General features: G+C 40.5%; 3 protein-coding genes across 8 annotated transcripts; 2 read left to right on the forward strand and 1 right to left on the reverse strand.

Annotated features, from left to right (window-relative positions):
- The first annotated feature begins 275 nt into the window (after positions 1–275).
- Positions 276–8,757, forward strand: LOC115129415 (ras-related protein Rab-6A-like). 5 transcript variants are annotated; one of them, XM_029659731.2, is made up of 8 exons: positions 276–582; positions 1,483–1,541; positions 2,402–2,455; positions 3,464–3,569; positions 4,044–4,155; positions 5,024–5,117; positions 5,688–5,754; positions 5,980–8,757. In XM_029659731.2, the coding sequence occupies exons 1-8, from the start codon at positions 504–506 to the stop codon at positions 6,042–6,044; spliced, it is 636 nt and encodes a 211-aa protein (XP_029515591.1). In that variant the 5' UTR covers positions 276–503; the 3' UTR covers positions 6,045–8,757. The 5 variants fall into 5 exon arrangements, 4 of the variants coding, with proteins under 4 accessions (XP_029515591.1, XP_029515589.1, XP_029515590.1 ...); XM_029659729.2 differs by lacking the exon at positions 3,464–3,569 and adding an exon at positions 2,811–2,916 and having other exon boundaries at positions 300–582; XM_029659730.2 differs by lacking the exon at positions 5,024–5,117 and adding an exon at positions 4,573–4,666 and having other exon boundaries at positions 303–582.
- Positions 8,758–9,695: 938 nt separating this feature from the next.
- Positions 9,696–18,295, forward strand: LOC115129417 (START domain-containing protein 10-like). The gene is made up of 6 exons (XM_029659732.2): positions 9,696–10,475; positions 11,730–11,877; positions 12,383–12,486; positions 14,969–15,086; positions 15,234–15,286; positions 16,464–18,295. The coding sequence occupies exons 1-6, from the start codon at positions 10,287–10,289 to the stop codon at positions 16,677–16,679; spliced, it is 828 nt and encodes a 275-aa protein (XP_029515592.1). The 5' UTR covers positions 9,696–10,286; the 3' UTR covers positions 16,680–18,295.
- Positions 18,296–18,999: 704 nt separating this feature from the next.
- LOC115129418 (PDZ domain-containing protein 11) lies at positions 19,000–23,577 on the reverse strand. Of its 2 annotated transcripts, none has more exons than XM_029659733.1 (6): positions 23,483–23,577; positions 21,119–21,222; positions 20,868–21,008; positions 20,624–20,722; positions 20,269–20,329; positions 19,000–20,128 (listed from the first exon to the last, which is right to left on the reverse strand). In XM_029659733.1, exons 2-6 carry the CDS (start codon positions 21,209–21,211, stop codon positions 20,094–20,096), a joined length of 429 nt encoding a protein of 142 aa, XP_029515593.1. In that variant the 5' UTR covers positions 21,212–21,222; positions 23,483–23,577; the 3' UTR covers positions 19,000–20,093. The 2 variants fall into 2 exon arrangements, with proteins under 2 accessions (XP_029515593.1, XP_029515594.1); XM_029659734.1 differs by lacking the exon at positions 23,483–23,577 and adding an exon at positions 23,209–23,476.
- Between the last annotated feature and the right edge of the window lie 638 nt (positions 23,578–24,215).

The following is a 24,215-nucleotide window of genomic DNA, read 5'->3' on the forward strand; positions in this document are numbered from 1 at the left end:
ATAATTAAGCATGTGTTTAATATAGCAAAAATTACATTAACTCATTTTTGGGAGCTGTCTTTTAGCCAAGATATGAAATGCAATCATAATTGACTGTAGCACATATAAGGCACACACAACTGTTGGGATGAACTAGTGACACATTTCCGGGCAAGAGAGATCCATTTGAAATTAATGAATTCTTCCCTCGACCGTTGCCCTGCAAGTGTATACTCGTCAGACGTCAGGATACGTCATCAGAAGTGTCCACTTAATTTGAGGGCTGAGGGGATAGGGTGTGTCTTTTAAGTGTTTGGAATGCAACCCTGCACTTTTTGGTACTCGAAGTCTGTCCGTCAGGGGGTGCTGGCTCGCGCGTCACAATTTCACATACAGAACTAGCATACACACAGCACACAACAAAAGCTAGGCTATCGATATACTACCCTGTGTCTCTTTCCCGTCGAGACAGCTTAGGAAATTGGCAATATAGCTAGCCAGCTGTTATTTATCGTTTAATAAAGATGTCGACCACGACCGGCGGTGGAGAGTTTGGCAACCCTCTGCGGAAATTCAAGCTCGTATTCTTAGGCGAACAAAGTGGTAAGTGGAGGTCTTTTCAGCAGAGCATGTGAGTATTTGTTTTGGTGAGAGTACCGCTGACGTTAGCCTGGCTGTTAGCTAGCCAGGCCGAAACAGCAAGATTATGCTAAACGACGCCTTGTTATGTTAGTTAGCTATATGTTAGCCAAGGGAACTTGCTTACTAGCTAACGTTATCCCATTGAATCAGCAAAAATTGGTTGCTTGAGATCATGTTGCCAAAGATATTGGTGGATAAAGCTATCTAGCTAATTAAGGTACTAGCTAACGTTAGCTTGGTAATATATTTGGTCGTATCCCGTAACTAACTAACGTTAAGATACTGAACTGTCGGTGTCATTCACGAGTTCAAGTTACATTCTTTCCATTTGATGTGAATGTTTTTCTGTTTACTTGGTATCTAACTTCAGCTTGTGTGGGTGGAGTCAGTTTGCTAAGCCACGTCTGTCAGAGGGGAGCCAGTTGTGCTTGCTAACTCACTGAGCCTTTTATTCAACCTTGGCCATTTCCTGTGACAAACGTCAACATTCAGAGAAATAAACCAGACATATGCTATATTATTTCTTCAAACAAATATTAATTCAGATTTGCATAGCCCCAAAACGGTATATCGATTTTCCAGTCCATTTTAGCTAGCTAACGTTAGCTAGTTATCGCCTTCATTCGTGGCTCCACCCTTTGCCAGCTCAGCGTGGGTCAGTACTCCAACGCCCAGTTTTTCGATTTATCATGGAAATAAACAATACCTTCACATATATGATCACTGTCAGCATTGTGTTTTAAATAGCTAAATGTTTATTATAAAGGTACGTTTTATTGCTTTTCCTCACGAATTACAGTTGCAGAGGATCATGCAGAATTTAGAAAATGTCAATGTAAACGAAATGTTCTGTCTTTACAGTGGGAAAGACATCGCTTATCACCAGGTTTATGTATGACAGCTTTGACAACACCTATCAGGTACATTATCTTATCTCAAGTACAGTACTGGTAATTCATTGCATGTAACTAACACATCAATCAAATGTATTTATAAAGCCCTTCTTACATCAGCTGATATCTCAAAGTGCTGTACAGAAACCCAGCCTAAAACCCCAAACAGCAAGCAATGCAGGTGTAGAAGCACGGTGGCTAGGAAAAACTCCCTAGCAAGGCCGAAACCTAGAGAGGAACCAGGCTCTGAGGGGTGGCCAATCCTCTTCTTTCTGTGCCGGGTAGAGATCATAACAGAACATGACCAAGATGTTCAAATGTTCATAGATGACGAGCAGGGTCAGATAATAATAATCACAGTGGTTGTAGAGGGTGCAACAGGTCAGCACCTCAGGAGTAGATGTCAGTTGGTGTTTCATAGCTGATCATTCGGAGTATCCCTACTGTACCTGCTGTCTCTAGAGTTTAAAACAGCAGATCTGGGACAGGTAGCACGTCCGGTGAACAGGTCAGGGTTCCATAGCTGCAGGCAGAACAGTTGAAACTGGAGCAGCAGCACCACCAGGTGGACTGGGGACAGAAAGGAGTCATCAGGCCAGGTAGTCCTGAGGCATGGTCCTAGGGCTCAGGTCCTCCGAGAAAAAGGGTAACATTAGTTGGCATCCACACCACTCTGAGCTTTGGGTTGTTTTGCTTGGTGGAAATGTCTGCCTTTGAGAGCCATGTTTCTGTTTTTTGTAACCTGATTATAGCTTGCATACAATATGATACAAAACTGGGGGGGAAACAAGGACACAAGGCCAAATTTTTCTTTGGCTTATTGTTGAATGTAGTATAGTCATGCAGTTTGGTAGTGATATCTGAGGAGAATGTTTTTTGTCTTGCAGGCAACAATTGGCATAGACTTTTTATCGAAAACGATGTATCTGGAAGATCGTACGGTAAGTACCACTTGGCTTCTATATCATCACTTTAAACCATTTCACATGTCCCTTAAGTTTGTGCCCATATGAGATCATTGTATATCCCCCTCCAAGCCACTGTCAAAAAGGGGCTTAGGTACTCTCCTTTTTATCTAATCCTGACTAGACTGCTTGTTTAAAGCATGGACGTAGATGCACTATTAGTTGCAGTTTCATTATCAGTTTTCATTTAGCCCATGTTTTCTTTCCTACCATGATTCTGTTTTTAGTTCCATCATCATACGTTTTTGTCTCTGTCCACCCCTCCCCTCCATCCCCATGGCTGGGTTTGGAACTGTGTCCGCTCCTCGGTTTGTTGTGTGGTTGGCCACAGATTCGTCTCCAGCTGTGGGATACAGCGGGGCAGGAGCGGTTCCGCAGTCTCATCCCCAGCTACATCAGAGACTCAGCCGCTGCTGTGGTGGTTTATGACATAGCAAGTAGGTATCACCTCCCTGCCCTTCCCTCAGTGGACGGAAGGGGAGAACAGGGCAAACAGCATTTCCGCAGCTTGGCAATGTCACTGGACTGTAGTAATGAAAATGGCCTCCTAGTGCTTCAGGGCTTCCATTGTCTGAGAATTATGTGCTACCATAAAGTCAGTAGATATTATAAATTACATTGTTGGTGCAATGGTTCCAAATAGGCCAATAGAGTGGAATGGTATACCTCTTAGTACATCCAGTGGTGATTGTGCTTGTGGAAATGTTGTCCCTAAAGGGGCTTGTCTAAGGAATGGGGGAAATGCTTTCCTTGCTCCAAATGCATTGATTTGGAACATTTGCCATCTGTACTAGGTAACTAAAAAGCGTCAACATTGGGAACAGGTCATCTGCTAGATACATCGGAAAGCTTTTTCCTATTCCAGGATGCATGAGCATTTCCGCCTCTGCTGCCATGATGTTCTCTTGCAACTATTTTATGTCGTTCCTCTTTTCCATTTTCCCTTTCCGTCTGTCCCGTTTCCTCCTCCATCCCACTCCCCAGGTCCGTCTCCAGCTCTGGGACACTGCTGGACAGGAGCGTTTCCGTAGTCTCATTCCCAGCTACATCCGCGACTCCACCATCGCTGTGGTGGTTTATGACATCACCAGTGAGTTAGAGCTGTGCTCTCATCACTGTAATGGGGGGGGACAGGGTCAACTGAGATATTACATTGGGAAGGATGCTGTCATAAGACAGTAGCAAACCTCAACAGCTTCTAATGTATGAGTAGTGTTGCTATTATTGGAGGCATTTAGTGTCGCCATGTAGGGACTTTAATGATGCAACTTCATGGAGGTTAGGGAGTTTTCCCTTGTATTAACAGTGGCGTGGGGACTACTATTCCTTTATGTGCTTAAACTTAACTTACTGTTTACTTTTGCTTACTAACACCTGGCTACTGTGTGTTCACTCCTCCGCTGAAATCAACTGTACTTTCAATGAGGAGCAATGACTGTTCTGATTTGCAAATGTATCTAACGTGTTCATATCCCCTTCACCCGCAGTTCAAACCTCATAAGATATTTAAAGTGATCATGCTCACTCTGTATGCATTCTGAATTGCTACTGTTCTTCCACTCAGACCTCAATTCATTCCAGCAAACCTCTAAGTGGATTGATGATGTCAGAACAGAGAGAGGAAGTGATGTCATTATCATGCTTGTGGGAAACAAAACAGACCTGGCTGATAAAAGGTACATGGTGTGTGTGTGTGGAGAGTAGTTGATGAGGTGGTAAACGGCAATGTGGTCCCTGAACTGGATATTGACCTATTTGACAACTGTTGTATGTGTGAACACTTTGTCTCAAAGCCTGGTTCCTCCTCCCTCGATTGTATTTGGCATCCCATCTTATTTAGATTTTAATGAGTATATTGGGCACAACATTCATTTTCAAGTGTTTTCTGTTTTTGATCTATTGAACTTTACTCCATGTTCACCCTGCTTACTATTTGGTTAAACATTTCTTTTTTTTGGGGTCAAATTTTGGTTTTATCAACATTTTTTTGTTCCCTCTCCCCGGTGTCTCCCCATGTCACTTTGATTTGGTGTCCACTCCCAACCCCCTGACACCACCTTCCCCTCCTGTCACTCCCCCTGGGACCATGGCAGACAAGTGTCTGTAGAGACTGCAGAAAGGAAAGCTCGTGAACTCAATGTGATGTACATAGAGACCAGTGCCAAGGCTGGCTATAACGTCAAACAGGTGGGTGTCCAGTTACCACCAGCAGGTGTTCAAACAGCCTCCAGAACTGCTCATTATGCTCCCCCTTAGGGAGAGTAATTTGTCATGTACTCCGTGGATTAGATGTTTAATGTGGACCAAGTGACTGTGCTGTGAGTGACTTTGGATTCCCTCTATAGCGTGTCAAGCTGTTTCATCTTTTCTCAGCAAAGCTGCTCCCTCCTATCCGTTTGTCTCTGAGGCATGACCAAACTAACCCTCTCTCTTTCTAACCAAAAACTCTGAGCTCTTCGTTTTCTCTCCATCTCCCCTTTCCCTCTCGGCCTGTCCTCTTTCATGTCTGTCTATCCCTCCACCTCTCGGCTGTGGCCTGAGCAGACAGATCACCACGGAAGAGGGCGAGCAGAGAGCTAAGGAACTGAATGTCATGTTCATTGAAACCAGCGCAAAGACTGGCTACAATGTCAAACAGGTAGAGCTTCTGTTCACTCAGGATAGTCCAGCCCAATCTTCCCTCCTAGACTATTTTCACAACTTCTAGTTTTCCCTTCTCTTTTCACTTGACTCCGCATGGCCTGTCCCCCTTGTCCTCTCTGCGTTGTGATTCACTTCAGTGCTCAGGTGTTGTGTTGACGTTCACGTCCATTGCTTTAGAACGCTTCGGCATCAATTGTACTGCGCTGTCTGGCTCCATGTTTTTTGCTCTTATTTTGCCTCGTTCCACAAAATGTCTGCTTGTGTTTCTCACTGTTTGGCATGGAGCCATCAACAGGCTTGGGGATAGAATCTAAATATTCACATGACCAATTTGACGCAAGTTAACGACTCTTAATGTGTATTAAATATCAGGACCAATTTTGTCATGTAGCCCCATGTACAAATATACTGTAGATTTTTTTGTTTTGTTTTTTTGTGTGAAATGATCTCTTAAATATTGACTTACCATCTAGGCTTTAACTGTTATGTGGCCAACATTATATTATTGATGCCCTGTGTGGTACGGCTGTTTTGCTCCACTGTTTCCTTTCTTGTGATTCCTCAGCTGTTTCGCCGTGTTGCCGCAGCCCTACCTGGGATGGATAGCACACCAGAGAAGAGCAAAGAGGACAGTATCTTTTCACAAAGGGGTTATCCCCGAGGCAGAATGGTTTGTAGTGTGTTTGAGCTCAACATGTAATCAACACTCCAGACATGTGTCAGTGTCTGTTGTAATGTTATCTGTTGCTTATGGATTTAATTTAGTTGAACTTGCATAATATCCCCCCCCCCCCCCCTAAATGTTTGATGCATGAAATGTCTAATGGAGAATATTCCTTAAGCACCTCCTCTCTCAGTGATCGATATCAAACTGGAGAAGCCGCCGGAGATGGCTGTGACAGAGAGCAGCTGCTCCTGCTAGTAAACACCTAAACCCCCACCTGACCTGCCTCCCCACCAACAGCTTGTGTCTCAGTGGCCACCCTCCCCACCCATGGCTCACTGCCATCGGCTGCAGAACCTCTTTCGACTCAGTGATTTTTCAGAGTAACTGTGTGGATGTGCTATTACTCTGTATTTAAACAGATCATCTAAAGATAATATTAAAGGTCAAAGGTAAAACTGTCAACACAGAATAGGTTAAATGCTGAATATGATCAGATTGTCATCCAACTGCATGGCATTATCTAGGATTGCAGACTGACAACTAAATGCTCCTGGGTTATTGCACTTTTTGGAGCATTAGTGCCATCACACTTGTCATTGTTGTAAAGTGATATTGTTTGAGATTATTTAAGTGACTATGAAAGGTCTCGGTCCCTTTTTAGTTATTTGGTTTTATTTCCAATGAGAGTCTGGAGTGGGTCAGCTACAGTATTCTATATACGTGATCAACAAAGTGTCTGTTACAGCTTCCCATAATTCTTTAAATACTTCGTTGCAAAAAGATTCTCCTCAACTTGATGAACATTATTTTGAATAATTGTTGGCTCAAATCTATTAATTTAAGCCTAATGAGTAAGGGATATTTTTAAGGGCAAGAACAGCCAAATAACTTCATTTAGGATTACTGTAGTTAGTCGACTGAAGATTTCAATGGCGGCTGGTTTGTTAATTTGGCAGGTTGTCCAAGGGGATGCTTCAGAAAGTACGTGTAGCCAATCCGATAGGAAACAAGAGTATACATTTTTAGAAAAGGGACATAATCCCAAATTCATTGTACTGGAAAATACTAACTTAAATCTACTGATGTACACTTCAAAACTATGGCTGCTCTGTCAGAGGAACTTTCCTCAGTCATCTACATGCATACAAACATCTTGTGTCTGAGGAGAAAAGGTGTTTAAAGTCCATGTGTGGGGCTATGGAGTGAGCAGGTGTCAACCCTTTCACACACTAAATGGAAACATGTCACTTGGCCCATAAAATGTCTCCTACTCACCCTCCAATTGATATATGTATTGTCTTGTTTTCATCACACTTGCAGGAACAGCGTGCTCATCATGCAGGATTTATAGACCGTTAAGAACACAGATACCTTGCTTGTTTGTTCACCAACGGTGTGCACTGAATCGAGTCCCAATATTGTAAAGATCGAGAGGGCTGCTGACGGGCCTCTGGCTTCAGTAGTTGTTTTGTAGAGCAGTTTAGATAGGAAGCGTTAGCTGTATCTGAGGATCAACTAACACCCTTGCTGTAAAAAAAACAAGTGCAGTGAAGATAATTTTTATCGCTATTGCCTGTGTATGACTGTTTTTAATTTATTTAACACAAGCAACTGTAAAATTGCATTGTATGCTTGACAAAAATGAGAGTTGCTGGCACGCACGTGGAAGTTAGTGTTTTATTTATTTCTGTGTCTCTGCTTGGATGCTGAATTTCAAAGCAAAAGCCAGGCCTGGTTGTTTTGTCTCAAATCACCACAGTCACACTGATGGTGTTGACTCCCTGCAGTGTGTATAGTCAGTGGATTGGTTTAGGTACAGAAAAGGCTTCACTTCACCCCTGTCCTTTACCACGTACACACGGTGGCATACACAAACCAAATAACCACAGTCACACTGATGGTGTTGACTCCCTGCAGTGTGTATAGTCAGTGGATTGGTTTAGGAACAGAAAAGGCTTCTCTTCACCCCTGTCCTTTACCACGTACACACTGATGGTGTTGACTCCCTGCAGTGTGTATAGTCAGTGGATTGGTTTAGGTACAGAAAAGGCTTCACTTCACCCTGTCCTTTACCACGTACACACGGTGGCATACACAAACCAAATAACCACAGTCACACTGATGGTGTTGACTCCCTGCAGTGTGTATAGTCAGTGGATTGGTTTAGGAACAGAAAAGGCTTCTCTTCACCCCTGTCCTTTACCACGTACACACTGATGGTGTTGACTCCCTGCAGTGTGTATAGTCAGTGGATTGGTTTAGGTACAGAAAAGGCTTCACTTCACCCCTGTCCTTTACCACGTACACACGGTGGCATACACAAACCAAATAACCACAGTCACACTGATGGTGTTGACTCCCTACAGTGTGTATAGTCAGTGGATTGGTTTAGGTACAGAAAAGGCTTCTCTTCACCCCTGTCCTTTACCACATACACACTGATGGTGTTGACTCCCTGCAGTGTGTATAGTCAGTGGATTGGTTTAGGAACAGAAAAGGCTTCTCTTCACCCCTGTCCTTTACCACGTACACACTGATGGTGTTGACTCCCTGCAGTGTGTATAGTCAGTGGATTGGTTTAGGAACAGAAAAGGCTTCTCTTCACCCCTGTCCTTTACCACGTACACACGGTGGCATACACAAACCAAATAATCACAGTCAAAAATGGCCCAACCACACACCAATAGCTGTAGATTGTTTGAAAATGTCAACGTTTAAACAAATGTAGATGAGTATTTAATTACATCGAACAACCTTTAGCTTAATAGCTAAATCTATTACCTGTCGCTGACTGAATACTCAGCTCTGTGCTTTTCTGAAGTGTCTGTCCAGTTGAAATATGTCTACTAGTGTTTAGCAATGTTTCTGTGAATAATAATGTACTGTTAGTATTACTCTGCTGTAAACAGAAAGGATAGTTAAAGAACACAAGTGTATCACATGAAGTAAAGGTATTTCACCAAAATTGTTCCAAGCTTCTCGCAAATGATTTTTATGAATGTTATTAATAGGATAAGCCTACCTTTACATACACATTACTTTAGAAATGTTCTTTTAACTTTGTTCCTACAAAATGAAGAATGTCAGATTTGTTATTTATCAGTGTGGTCTTTAAAATATCTTATTTTACCTCTTTCTTTTTTTTATCCGTGTAATATAGTATTACAGGTCAAAGGTTATTGGCCCTAATGAATGGAATGTTGCCTTTTGTCACTACAGTGTAGCCCTGATCAATAGATGTATGGGCCTTGTCATGTATTCCACAATGCATTAGTGATCATTGTAACCAACAATGTGACCGTTTCTGTGCCAGGAGGACATTTTATTTTTGCATAAGATATTGTGCATTTACAATATACAGTATGTAGACTTTGAGAGTGACTTATTTGCCAAGCATAAACTATTTATGACTGATAGGATCAGCGTTCTCCGTTTTCGATTTTACCTGAAGGTTATAATTTTTCCGAGATATCACCTATGGCTACAACTATTGAGGTGGCTTATTCTAATACCCAACAATAATTAATTACCAAAATCAAGATTTGTCACATTGCACACGTTACACATCATGAATAATATATCGAGGTAAAAATTTGACAGTGTACAAATAGCTAAATACAACTCAATTGAATTGACATGAGACTGATTTAAATATCATTGAAATATATAGGTCTATGTAGCCTAAACTATGGCCTATTTATATTTTAATACAGTAATCTCGGTTTTCATTTGAAGCGTCTTTATATCCTTCGCTTGTTATGCAAAGAAATTGGCAACTTTGTAGTTGTCACATTCCTTCTGAAGTTGTCAGCACAAAAGACAGATAAACATCTTGATTGTGTTTTGCGGAAGTCTGTATAAAGTGTCGCGGAAGGGCAAAAAAAGCATCTAACGACGTACTTGGATGTTCAACGAGTGGTCGGTAAATAACGAGCGTTTTCGATAATCACTTTAGTAACGATGGTTTTGGGAAACAGCTCGGAGATTTAACGATGCTCCTACCAAGGTTATAATGATTGACGTAGCCTTAATATGCTTTTGGGAAACTGGGCCCTGGACTTTATGTACGAATGAAATCTAGACTAATTAAATCTAGGGATACCATCATTCCCAATGTCAGCCAAGTTGAGCTAACACAAGCTAGGAGTAGTTGTTCTCATTCCAAAACTATGTGTGCACTGTGTAGACAAAAAAAGATTCCAGTAGGCTACCTGTGTGAATTCCGGAAGCAGTTACGTGTAGAGTTGTTCTGCATTATTTTCGGCTGGAATCTGGGTGGGTCAGGAATCCAGCACAAAAATCCAGTCTAACTTGATATGATAATTAGTGAGTATCTCCGGATTGATCTCACTGTCACAATAGAATAGCATTTTGGAGGCAGGAGGATCGGACGGGATACACAACATTAATTCAGTGACTTTACTAGCATTGCCGTTCGCACTTGTTTTACTGCTTATTAAGTAGCTACCCTTTTTCCCGTTCATCCAGAACGTTATTATGTCTCGAATTCTTTCGGGAATTATACCAGACGAGGCAGTCTTCACAGACTTCAGAAGACAAGCCTTGTCAACGGACAACTGGTACAGTAAATATGACAAGAACGGAATGGAGGTCTGGGTCGAGGTGGCCCCAGTAGCATCATCCCCTCAAGGAAACAAAAACATCCCTAAAGTTCACAAGATAAAGGTGAGGACACTGGCTTGACTTATCCGTCGATTTGATACATCATGGTCATGGATCAGTTGAGTTGTTTGACCAAAATATGTTCTCTCTCTATATATATATTCCCCACCTTCATTTAACCAGGTAGGCCAGTTGAGAACAAGTTCTCATTTACAACTGCGACCTGGCCAAGATAAAGCAAAGCGGTGCGACAAAAACAGCAACACAGAGTTACACGTGAAATAAACAAACATACAGTCAATAACACAATAGAACAATCTATATACAGTGTGTGCAAATGTAGTAGGCCAGTTGAGAACAAGTTACAGTGTGTGCAAATAAATAGGCCAAGTACTGTATACTTGTTCAAAAGGTAAGGCAATAAATAGGCCAATAGTGGTGAAGTAATGACAATTTAGCAATTTACACTGGAGTGATATATGTGCAGTTGAGGATGTGCAAGTCGAAATACTGGTGTGCAAAAGAGCAGAAAAACAAATATGGGGATGAGGTTGGTAGTTGGTTGGATGGATGGGCAATTTACAGATGGGCCGTGTACAGCCGCAGCTATCCGTAAGCTGCTCTGACCGCTGACGCTTAACGTTAGTGGGGAGATATAAGTCTCCAACTTCAGTGATTTTTGCAATTCGTTCCAGTCAACTATATATAGTCAACTATATTAACAAAATATGGGAATATCCTGTTTTCTATTATGAATCCCATAGTCTGAATAGAGCAATAGACATTGCATTAAAGGACTAACTTTTACCCATTCCTGTCCTTTGCCTGACCTTTTCCAATGTATCTCTATCGGGGCTCTCCACCCCTGTTCCTGGAGAGCTGCCGTCTTATAGGTTTTTGATCCAACCCTAATCTATAGCGCACCTGATTCTAATAATTAGCCGGTTGATGAGCTGAATACGGTTAGTTACAGCTGGGGTTGGAGCGAAAACCTTTCAGGAGGGTAGCTCTCCAGAAACAGGGTTGAAGAGCCCTGCGCTAAAGTAGTCTTTTGACATTTCAAAGTCCCTTGGAGACAGTGTAACACAGGTTTTCTGTTCCACATTTCCACCACAGCCATTTTGTTTTTGTGTGGCAGCATTGTTACAAGAACACCTAGGGGTTTCCAGTTTTCCATGACCATTGGTTTATCTGGTGTCCTATTTTATTGTAGTGAGTACTCAACAGATAAGACCTGATCTTGAGATGGAATGAATTTACTGTGTTACTTCAATAATCAATTTACTTCAATGCTCTCTTTTGCTGTTTGGATTTCAGTGCAGAATGACCATAAAAGATGTGTCAGCCGCCACCATGTACGACGTCCTTCATGATGGCCTGTATCGCAAAAAGTGGGACCCCACCATGTTGGAGAGCTTTGACATTGCCCGTCTCTCCCCGAACGCTGATGTGGGCTACTACTCATGTGCGTGCCTCTTATTTGCTTGAGTTAAAAGTGCTATTCCACATTCCTCTGTCATTGTCTCTTTCTTTACAGTGCAAAAACCTGACGGGTCAAATTTACTAAACGTTTGTGGTTCAAAGATGACCGCAGGTGAAAATGTGCAGTAAATCTGGTGTAAAGTATTTTATTTACATTCCTTCCACTGTCCCATTGCTTTGAGGAACACATTTCTCCATGGTGCCCCTCCACTGCGTCTCTGTTTCCTTTGCCTCCTCTCTCACTAACTTCCATTACACTATTATCGCATTGGTTACATCAGCAGTTGTAGTGTACTTCTTATTCTGCCCTCAGGAGTTCAGATAAGGCATAAGGGAGCTGGTTTATAGAGTGTATTTGTAGTCTACACGAGAGTGCAGTTGCTGCCATTGAAGGTCTTCGGAATCTTTGGTTACCATGACAAGAGGGTGTTTGTAGGAAGCTCTCCTCAAGTAGTTTTTCATTTGTTGTTGTCCCTTTTGGTTTTCAGGGCTGTGTCCGAAACCACTGAGGAACAGAGATGTGGTGACGTTGCGTTCGTGGCAGGTGAAGGACGACGAGTATGTGATCGTTAACTACTCAGTCAAACACCTGGTACGTATGCCATGCACCTTCACCTCCTTGGTCTGTAGACTCTCTGGCTCTTAGCAACCACCCAGTATATACAGCAGTCTGTCTCCGCTCTACCGTTCCTATAGTTCAATGGCAGTTATTGTCCTCATGCAGGCCCTTGCAAAAGTATTCAGACCCCTTGGATTTCTTCACATTTTATTGTGTTACAAAGTGGGATTCAAATGGATTTAATTGTCTTTTTTGTTGTTGTCGACAATATACATGAAATACTTTAATGTCAAAGTTGAAGAAACATTTGAAGAAGAAAAAAGACTAGAATATAGTCATTGCATAAGTATTCAGACTCTTTGTTTAGTCAAGCCTAAATTAGTTCAGGAGTCAAATTTGGCTTAACAAATCACATAAGTTACATGGACTCACTCTGTATGCAATAATAGGGGTTGCTTAATCATTTAAAAATCATGTCATGTCTCTGCCCCCCATACATACAACATCTGTAAGGTCCCTCAGTCAAGTATTGAATTTCGAGCACAGATTCAAGTACAAAGACCAGGGAGCTTTTTGTAAACATCATTAAGAAGGGCAGTGATTGGTAGATGGGTAACAATAACAAATCAGACATTGAATATCTCTTTAAGCATGATGTGGTTAATAATGATGCTGTGGATGATGTATTAAACCACCCAGACACCTCAAAGATACAGTCGTCCTTCTGAACTGAGCTGCAGTACAGGAATGAAACTGCTCAGGGATGTTACCATGAGGCCATTGGGGATTTTAAAACAGCTACAGAGTTCAATGGCTGTGATGGGAGGAAACTGAGGATGGATCAACAGCATTGTAGGGCCTCCACAATAATGACCTAAATGACAGAGTGAAAAGAAGAGTACAAATATACTCAATATTCCAAAACATGCATCTTGTATGGAACAAGGCACTAAAGTAATACTGCAACAACAACAAAAACACGGCAAAGAAATACACTTTTTGGCCTAAATGCAAAGCCTTATGTTTGGGGTACATCCAGCACAACACATCACTGAGTAACTGCCTCCTTATTTTCAAGCTTGGTGGTGGCTGCATCATGGTATGGGTATGCTTTACATCGGCAAAGACTGGGGGGCTACCAGAATAAAAAGAAACTGGATAGGGCTAATCACAGGCAACCTGGCTCAAGTCTGCTTTCCACAGGACACTGGGAGATGAATTCACCATTCAGCAGGACAATAGCCTAAAACACAAGGCCAAAGCTACACTGGAGTTGCTTACAAAGAAGACAGTGAATGTTCCTGAGTGGCCAAGCTACAGTTTTGACACAACCCAATGAGTCCCACCGGTGTGATTTAGGACTTCTAACCCCTTTTAAAAATGGTGGTATCAACCATTAGTCTGTGTGAGACAAGGGCGGATCTCGAAGGGGCCCGGGGCTGGGTCTTTCTTACAAAAATGTCTGTAGAGTCAGAATGGTTTGAGCTACAAAGTATTCAAGCTACAGTATTTCTGAAAAGCTGAGACTAACAAACACACATGTTTTGCTCTATGTCCCTCACAAGCTACACAAGTCGTTAAAAGCTGAGGGGTTCATCTACATAGGTCATAGGAAATCCCAGGACATAGTGTCTATAAGCTCACATAGTTGCTGTCACAAACTCAACAGAGTTGTCACTGACTATTTGGATATTCATTTCCCACTGAGCAAACCATTTCTGTACTTACAACATTCATATAAATTCATTTTTATCCAATTTTTGAATGCAACTTTTGAATGTCAAATAGTTGTGTGTTGTACTTGTAGACCTGGATGTCCTGAAAAGAAAATGGTAAAACACATCATTGTAAAGCTAAATATAAGGGCTGGACATGCAGATAAATGATAGTCAGAAAAAATGAAAAGCTGATTTTTGCTGGGGTCTCGGGACTGATAGGGTTAAATCTAATTGAAATTCTATGGCAAGACATTAAAATTGCTGTCTTGCAATGATCCCCAACATCTTGACAGAGCTTGAAGAATTTTGAAAACATTCATGGGCAAATATTGCACAATCCAGGTGTGCACTTACCCAAGAAGACTTACAGCTGTAATTATTGCCAACATGTATGGACTCAGGAGCTGAATACTTATGCAAAGACTATGTTTTATTTAATACATTTTATGAATCTTAACAAAAATATATAAATTGTTCTTCCACTTTGACATTACAGAGTATTTTGTGTAGATTGTTGCCAAAAAAAAGATAATTAAATTAATTGTAATCATACTTCGTAACACAATAAAATGTGAATAAATCCAAAGGGTCTGAATTATTTTGAAAGGCACTGTAGATGAGTCATATAACAGAACCACCTAATGTACATTTAACAAGATGAGGTGGTTCTAGTGGGGATGAAGAAATTATGTTTTTATTGCAATGTAACATTCAGTTACTAATAGGTACTGAATGTTACATCGTTCTACATACGCCCAAAATCTCAGCTGATTTGGTTCTTATTTCTTCCGTCACAGAAATATCCTCCCAAAAAGGACCTTGTGAGAGCCATCTCCCTCCTTACTGGCTACCTAGTGAAGGCCACAGGACCCAATAGCTGCTCCTTTACCTACCTCTCACAGGCTGACCCCAAAGGTGAGACCCACCATCCACTGACCTTCTTCAGATTCTATGCTTCAGTTGTCTTTTCTTTACTGAAAGATATTTGATACAGGGTATGTTACACTACAGGTACCAAGAGTTGCTGTGAATATTGATTATTTGGTTTATTCTGTATTTCAGGTTCTCTTCCAAAGTGGGTGGTGAACAAAGCGTCTCAGGTTCTGGCTCCCAGGGTACGAATAATATCAGCCATTGTTACTAATCTTCCTTCTGCTAAATTCTGTAGCTTCTTTGTGTTTGACGACAGAGTTATAACTGTTTTTTAATTTGGTTCCAAAGCAACAATCAAGCAATACCTCTGTGTGTTTGTGCGTGTTACGATGGTAATTCTTGTCCTGGACTAGGTAGTAAAAGCTTGTCATCTTAAGAATATTGAGAGTGTGTTTCAAGTCTCTTAAATTACCATGGTAACCATAAAAAACACACTGGAAGGTCCAGTCCAGCTCAGTTTTATTTTTTTGACATTTAAGTCTCTCAGGAAGAGAAAATAACTCTCAGCAGCCCTGTAGAACTTGTTCTTCTGGTTTCATAGCATGTGCAGCATGAAACTATTCAGGGCAAGGTGTGTCTTTGTGTGCGAAACCAAGACTGTGTGTGTGGCTCATAACTGTGATTGAATGGAAACCTGATGATTAATGATTAACAGCTAGCTGCTCATCTTAAATTCCACCCCACCTACGCTCTTTGTAATATCATTACATTATGTACAGTGCCTTCAGAAACTATTCACACCCCTTGGCTTTTTCCATACATTTTGATGTGTTACAGCCTAATTTGTAAATGGATTAAATTTACATTTTTTAAGAGTGGTACTCAGTTGATATGTTGTTGGATTTGCCACACATAACACTTTGTATTCAGGACATGAAGTTAATTTCTTTGCCACGTTTTTTAGCAGTTTTACTTTAGTGCCTTATTGCAAACAGGATTCATGTTTTGGGGTATTTGTATTCTGTACAGGTTTCCTTCTTTTCACTCTGTCAATTATATTAGTATTGTGGAGTAACTACAATGCTGTTGATCCATCCTCCATAAAATACTTATTGACTCAAGACATTTCAGCTTTTCACTTTGAATTCATTTGTAAACATTTCTAAAAACATAATTCTACTTTAACATTGTGGGGTATTTTGTCTGTAGGCCAGTGACACAAAATCTCAATTGAATCCATTTTAAATTCAGGCTGTAACACAAGTGGAAAAAGTAAAGGCTTTGGGAGGTGTGAATACATTCTGAAGGACTGTACATGCATATGACTCAGGGCAGAACTGTAAAAAAAAATGAGCTGAAGGGGAAAAACTAGGCTGAGGCTCAGCTCTCGTTCTCTGACGCACTCCTCTCTCCCTGCAGGTACTGAAGTGTGTGCACAAGGCGGGCCAGAGTTACCCAGAGTGGAAAGAGCAGAACTCTCCAGATCAGAAGCCCTGGTTGTACCCAGAGCAAAGCACCCTGCCCATGATGGACCCGGCCGAGCTGACCATCCAGCGGGCAGACTCTCTGGAGAACGTAGATGAGAGCTCTCAGCTGGACGTTCAGGAGAGTAACAAAGCAGAGGACAGCAGCTGAGCACGTCTGTCAGAGGAGATGAAGCCTAGACAAGAGAGGATGGATGGACAAGCTCACGCAGACCTAAAGACTCAAGTCCTCAACCTCTCCATGGCACATGATCCCAATCTTTAAAGTTTTAAGATCCACCCCCAATTTATTTTGTACTTATCCAGTTTTTGCCTTATAAACCACTATTTATGCCTATATGGAGGACGAGAGAATAAACTGTTTACATCTGTTTGGCCTTATGGAGCTGAACAACATACCAACGAGTGGAAATTCTGGTTCTTCCCCTCCACCTGAACTGATAATGCAGCCAGTTTTTGCCAATGAACTGTGCCAACTCCAGACAGTGCACTGGCAGAGGTGCTAGATGGACTTGGTTGTTGATTGTTACGTACAGCTACTTTTAGAACCGACAGCATCGGGTATTTTATATTACCAGCCATGCTTGATAGTTTTTATACAATTTGATATGAGGTTTGGAATAATTCAGAACCAAGTTAAAGAAAAGCCAGGATTGGCTGTTTTGATTTCCTGAGTATAAATTAAAATGAAAAGATGTATTTGTGTATGATGTTTTTTTATTTGATGGAATACTTGTTTTTTGAGCTACATTGTATTTCACTATTGTCTTTATGACTGGAAACCATGAGTATGACTAGACAGAAAGTGCCTTGTTATTCTGTAGGTTCCCAAATTGGTATTTATTTAAAGTTTGTGCAATCTGGGAGGGAGACAGTGGAATTCATTCCATTGCTGGTTATATACCCTTGGTATATATGCTTGGTATGCATGCCCTGGACTTACTGTAGGCACTGCATATAGGAACCAATGGTGACTTAATTAAATGGAAATAGTTTTAGCAAAATATCACACGTAGTATTTTAACAAATGTACACAGTGAATTGTATTTCTTTTGTGTTATTACCTGAAGAATCACCATCATAGATCTTACCCCTTTTAAAGTGTATTTATTTTCATAAAGTTACTGATAAGTAATGTCATGACAGAGCAAGCAAGAATCCTGAAGTTAGCCTTGCATACAGCTCTTGAACTTGACTTTGAAGACAAATGATTGTAAAGTCGTTTAAAAAAAATATTAACCTCAGATAAGGTTCACGTGTATGTGTGTGTAATTAGTGTTTTGCTGTGACAGTCAGTCAACCACCCCAACAGAAACTCAAAGTGGAACAAGTTAATCTACTGTGGTGTCACTGGAGCAATACAGGGAGACCTGTTTTTCTCAGGCAGGGAGGGTGTTTGTGTCTCAGGGAACATATTGTAGTTGCATGTGGCGCATGACCTGATTTAATCAACATGGCCTGATTTAACCAACATGACCTGATTTAGCCTACATTACCTTTTTTGTTTTTCCTTGTCAGCTCGGGGATTCGATCTAGCAACCTTCCGGTTACTGGCCCAATGCTCTAACCACTGGGCTACCTGCCGCCCCAACTTGATTTAACCTACATGACCTGATTTAGCCCAGATTAAGCTTCTGTAACCATGTAATGATTCTTTCATTGAAAGAGGAAACCAAATGTGTCATTGTCACGTAGAATAGGCCAGAAGGATATACTGGAAAACTTAACCTCTATCAAAAATAAAAAGATGGCGGAGCTGCAAATGTTCTTCTGCGCAAGGGTGTTTATTTACAAAGTTATTCCGGAACAAAAAACAACAGTACTGCCATCAAATGTATACCTTATGGGGACAGCTAAAAACAATGCTGCCCCATTCACAGCTCAATCCAAAATGCCTCTCCATGAACTGAAAGAGAGGCTCCTTTTGTAGGCCTAGCCCCTCCCCTCAGAACAATTAACCCTAATTAATTAAGCAATTACCTAGTCAAACCTACATTTTCCATTAACTAAACATACTAAAGTATATACATTGCAACATGTTTTTTTTTAACAATATCACCACATAACATTTACAAAATTACATCACTACTGACAGTGTCTTTTAATATGCCCATTACATTACTGAGCCATTTGGGACAGGCACTACAAAGTCAGCCCAATTCCCTTTGCTCGGGTCCCTATCCAGCATACCCGGAAGCTACAGAGATAGCGAGAGGAACAGAACAAACAAACGCGCTCATCCACAACATAGATAAGTATAATACATATTACTTATATTAAAAATGAACACTGACAAGTGTGAAATGTATGCACTAAGACAGAAGTTAAGTTAACAATATGGGTCAACACACAAGTTATCTTAAAATGGAGCAGGGAGGAGTGATGAATGTGTGTGTTAAAGAACCAAATGCTGCCCTCGGCCAGTGACGGACTTCTACGTCACAGAAGATCAAATAAAGTTACAGCAAGGCTTGAGAGTTTAGACGTGTTTTATTTAGTGTTTTACAAGAGCATGATCTGTGAAGTGGGTCACAGGACAGAAGATAGAGTTGACAGAGTGAAAACAGGTTCTACTATCCTGACTCCATCTTTAGGGTCATTAATGGACGAGTGATTTATTTACACCATCTAATCTCTTTTGACATGTAAAAACAGATTTGGAACTCATTCCATGCTGACATTTTATAAGTGATGGATCATAAACTACAGCACAGGAAACAATGTGATTTTGTTTAATGTATTGAGCTTCATACAAGGCAAGTATTAATTTATATGAGATTATGGTGTCGCCATAGTTGAATGAAGGATGTTGGCACCTTAATAGTCGACATGTTATGTCAAATATAATTTAAGTTAGTTAATAATAGTTCTACAGTTTTTTGTGTAATAGCTAGTCTGGAAAAATGTTATCTTAGATAATCGAAACATTTCATATTAAATGAACTTAATCTTTTACAGTATCAAGGCATTATCAGGTCCTCGGTCCATTAATGTTTTTTGGAATATCATTAAACTGTGTATAAATGTATATAAATACACTGAACAAAAATAAATGCAACAATTTTTTAAAAACAATGTAATTTTAGAATAAGGCTAACGTGAAATGTGGAAAAAGTCAAGGGGTCTGAATACTTTCCGAAGCGTGTGTATGTCTATAAACTCAGCAAAAACAGAAACGTCCCCTTTTCAGGACCCTGTCTTTCAGGGACCTGGAGCATTATGGTATGTAAATAATATACATTACTCTATGTCGTGTCTTCAGGGCATGACTCACTGTGTATGTGTGTGAACACCTGATATAACAACATCCTTTCAGCATTTGAAGCAGTGTGCATCGTTTAGTATGCGGAGGGGGAATGCAATGTCTTTATGTGGTCCTGGGGTGTAAATGTGAATGGACCCAATTAGTCATGCGGTCGTTCATCCTTAGGTTGAAACGGGGGACAGGGGCTGTAGTCTGTGGGAGGAGGACACTAGTCAAGTGCAGGTCTATCCACCAAGGACATCAACTCCTACAAGACGGACACTCCCTCACACACTCTCTCCCGGGGAACTCGTCTGCCACCTAATGCACAGTCCTTTCCTTCTGTCTCTGGTAGTCTATGGGAAACAGGCAGTTATATAACAACCGTTATTAAAACTTCACAGGTTGGAGAGGAGAAACTGAGGCAATAATGGCGTCAGATACAATTTAGGCACCTAAAATATTAGATGGCGGAGCAGGTGATGGCAACACTTACTGTAGGGAAAGAAGCGCACCCTCATCAGAATCTCTCTGGCAGTCTTCAGAATCTCAACAGCCTGAGAGGAGAAGAAACGTTTTCTATGAGTGACAAATGTATGCCCGCAAAGTGTGAATCTTTTTATAAACATAAGTTAGTGCTGCAGTACAAAATGAAGTAATGAGATTTATCAAGAGGTATAGTGTGGTGTGTACCAGAGGAGGCTGGTGGGAGGAGCTATAGGAGGGTGAGCGGTATCAATGGAACAGAGTCAAATACATTGTTTCCATGTGTTCGGTACCATTACATTGATTCCATTTCAGCCATAGTCCTTCCCACCAGCCTCCACTGGTGTGTACATTCTATCACTGACCCTCGAGTGCTCTATGTCCTGGAAGTCCACTTCATTGACAGACAGCACCTGATCTCCCTCCTGGAGCTCTGCTCTGTGGGCGTCCGAATCTGGGACCACCTATCATACACACAGAGAGATGGAGATAGGAGAAAACAGAGATGCCAACATTTCGGAGCCGTAGAAGTGTAATTGGGCAGTAGCACGAGCCTCATCCTCTCTCTCACACACACACACACACACACACACACACACACACACACACCTTGGAGATGAAGATGCCCAGCTGAGAGGCCTTGCCCCCACGGATGTTGAAGCCTAACTGTGCCCCCGGAGGTTTCTTCAACACGATGGTGCGTGGCAGGAACTGGGTCAGCTCATTGTTGTAGTCAGGATGGTGGATACGCTACACAGACAGACACAGAGGGAACATCGTTGAAGATCTGTGGTGGCGGCGCCCTAGACTGAATGTTGCCAGTGTTATGCCAGGGTATGGATGTCATGTCAGACTCGTACCTCCTGCGGGGCTATCCATGCTGGGGGACTCTCGTAGGAAGGCAAAAAGACAACTGGGAGTTGGTAGTCATCATACGGGATCTTTTGGTCCATGGTTTCAAAACCTATTGGTTAAAAAAAGCATAGGCAATTATCATTACAGCATGCAATAGTCTCTCCAAAACAATAGGTTATGTCTGTTTGGAGGCTGTGGGACACTAAATGGCGCTGCATGGTCAATCCGAATGTCTGCATTGGCCGTGCAGCATTTACGGTGATATGACCTATGCAGAAGTCAGGGCATTCATACTTCTTGCGCTTTGCGGAGCAGCGCAGAGCTGTTGTGAAAGATGTTGTCAAGAAAGTGAGTTTGTGTTTATACAGGACCTCCCGCCTTCATCTACTGTCCATCAATTACATTTTTTACCTTTAATTTAACTAGGCATGTCGGTTAAGAACAATTCTTATTTACAATGACGGCCTACCCTGGCCAAACCCTGACGATGCTGGGCCAATTGTGCACCGCACCATACGGGACTCCCAATCACAGCCGGATGTGATGCAACCTGGATTCGAACCAGGGACTGCAGTGATGCCTCTTGCACTGAGATGCAGTGCTCAATTTGGCATTGTTACAATGCGTCGCTGCACTGTTAAAACATTTGAGAAGAGCACGGCGATGCGATATGGAGATAAATTTGGCCTCTGCGTACCTCCAGAGGCCCACATTTCAGATCAAGCATAAATTGGTCCTTAGCGATTTCAATGAGGAACAATTGTACCGGTCAAGTGTGCTTCGTTGTTTTGTGTCAATGCTTAATTAGCGATTCACGATTTTGCTGGAGTGCAACTTACTTTTTTTCTAAAAGGGAGGGGTTAATTTTGTCATGGACAGGCGAGAGGAATTCAGAGACCTTATTCTGCGCTGGCAAAATCACAGATGTACAGGCAATTTGGCTAAATAAAATAAGGCAATATATAATCACAGATGTACAGGCAATTTGGCTAAATAAAATAAGGCAATATATAATCACAGATGTACAGGCAATTTGGCTAAATAAAATAAGGCAATATATAATCACAGGAGGTTTGCCTCTGAAATAACACTATAAGTGAGACAATAACTTATTGAACAGGGACTCTAATCAAAATCCATAAACGTTACTGGCTTAGCCATTAGTACCTGCATTTTTCATGTTCGCAACCTGTCCTGACATTTTTTTATTCATAATACAAAAATCAACTTACATTGCTACATCAAACATTTCTAACAAAACAAAACACAGGTATTAACAAGAAAATACTCAAACATACAAAAAAAGAGCAATTAAAACAATATAAAAAATTAATTTGAGTGCAATTGTAAATCTTATTATAATGATTCAGGAAGATGTTATTCTTGTTGTTATTAACTCTGGTTAATGTTTTAATAAAATAGTTGAATTCAATGAGAAAATTTAAATTTTGGTATAGAATTTTTGTTTGTGTAAGTATTTGGCAACAAAAATACATAAAAAAAAATAATTTCAGTGGTCTTGTTATCATTGCAATAGTAACATATTATATATTTCAGGTCAAAAACATAGGCAGTGTTCATAATGGTAAATAAGTATTTTGCAAGGTTTTCCCAAAATTCTGACACATATTTACATCCAAAGAACAAGTGAGACAGATTCTCACCTTTTTCACAGAAAACGCTGATATCATCAATAGCCACAAATTCGGACATCATAGAATTACATGGATATATCTTATGTAAATGTTGAAGTGTACTTCCTTAACTTTGTTTTGTATACAGTATTTGTAAGGCCTTAACCATGCATTTTACCAGACAATGTCAGGAATAAGCATGTTCCAGAAAAACTTTCCTCTCGGTGTAAATTGGTTTTGTGAATAAAGAATTTGTCGTATATATTGATTACAACAAGATTTCTCAAGTAAGCCCACGCCTTCCAATCTGAGTTCTGGATAAACTTTGTGATCATTCCCAAAACTAAGATGACTTTTAGTGTAGTTAGACCACTGGGAACGGCTTTGATCACAGTAATAAACTCTGAAAGGTATTGGAAACTCTTTCAATGTTATAAATTGTTAATATGTGAGAATATTACCCTTGTTGTCGAAAATATCAAGAACAAAATCAATATTCCTCTCGTGCCAGCTGGGAAGCGTGTCCTGACATTTGTTGTTCGCTAGCTATCACCAGTTAGCTAGCTAGCTTAGGCGGTGATTACGAGCTGCACCATTGTCATTCTAACAAAATAACGCAAGTGTAGCAAGTAAACTACAGATTACTTTAAATGTTACAATGAATCCAAAATATAAACACCGCTATTTTATTAATGTAATATACTGTTAGCTAGCTACAAATAGCAACAATCTTACCAGGCAAAAAAGACAACTTCCCCTTCAAGCCACGCCCTGCTGACGAGTGATGGATAACTGCATAGAAAATAATAAAACTTTATTGTCCATCAAGGATGGAATTGTTTCTTTAGAATCACCTTCCAACGTCGCATACAAATACACAAATGTGTATTTTGTGACTGTGACCCAGAGACTCTTGACCATTTATTTTGGGACTGCTCTTATGTCAGAAGATTTGTGTGTGAGTTAGAAGATTTTATTTTCAAATAAACAACTATTAATGTTCATTTGAAAGACTCTATATTATGTTTTATTTTGAACCAAATGATATGGACCCTGATTTAACTTCCATTTTTAATTTGTTTATCTTTCATGGAAGATTCTTTGTCCTTAAAATGAAGTGGGCAGAGAACAAACCCCTTTTCACATTATTTAAGATTGAATTTAAATATTATTTTGACATTTAAATATTATTTTGAAATTATCAGTAAATGTAAAAACAAAAAAGCAATACACACCATAAAAGTATTTAACAAATTGAAAATGAATCTTGATATGTAATACCCCTGTCTGTTAGGTTTATGTATTCTTGTTTGTATATCTCAGTTTTTTTTGTATTTGTTGTGTGCATAATAAATAATACAATTTAAATAAAAATGTAAAACAAAATAAATAAAAGGGTCACATACGCATACACATTTAAACCAGTCAGTCCATCATTTTGCATACACCAAAAACATTAATACATTCA

Source organism: Oncorhynchus nerka, linkage group LG5 (genome assembly GCF_034236695.1).
Source record: "Oncorhynchus nerka isolate Pitt River linkage group LG5, Oner_Uvic_2.0, whole genome shotgun sequence".
Classification (NCBI taxonomy): domain Eukaryota; kingdom Metazoa; phylum Chordata; class Actinopteri; order Salmoniformes; family Salmonidae; genus Oncorhynchus; species Oncorhynchus nerka.

Coding starts and splice junctions, on each gene's coding strand:
- LOC115129415 (XM_029659731.2), top strand. CDS start 504: ATGTCGACCACGACCGGCGGTGGAGAGTTTGGCAACCCTCTGCGGAAA. Junction 583..1,482: donor ATTCTTAGGCGAACAAAGTG/GTAAGTGGAGGT, acceptor CTGTCTTTACAG/TGGGAAAGACATCGCTTATC. Junction 5,118..5,687: donor CTGGCTACAATGTCAAACAG/GTAGAGCTTCTG, acceptor GTGATTCCTCAG/CTGTTTCGCCGTGTTGCCGC.
- LOC115129417 (XM_029659732.2), top strand. CDS start 10,287: ATGTCTCGAATTCTTTCGGGAATTATACCAGACGAGGCAGTCTTCACA. Junction 11,878..12,382: donor TGATGTGGGCTACTACTCAT/GTGCGTGCCTCT, acceptor TTTGGTTTTCAG/GGCTGTGTCCGAAACCACTG. Junction 15,087..15,233: donor CTCACAGGCTGACCCCAAAG/GTGAGACCCACC, acceptor TCTGTATTTCAG/GTTCTCTTCCAAAGTGGGTG.
- LOC115129418 (XM_029659733.1), bottom strand. CDS start 21,211: ATGGACCAAAAGATCCCGTATGATGACTACCAACTCCCAGTTGTCTTT. Junction 21,009..21,118: donor CATGGATAGCCCCGCAGGAG/GTACGAGTCTGA, acceptor CTGTCTGTGTAG/CGTATCCACCATCCTGACTA. Junction 20,330..20,623: donor AGGACATAGAGCACTCGAGG/GTCAGTGATAGA, acceptor TTCTCCTCTCAG/GCTGTTGAGATTCTGAAGAC.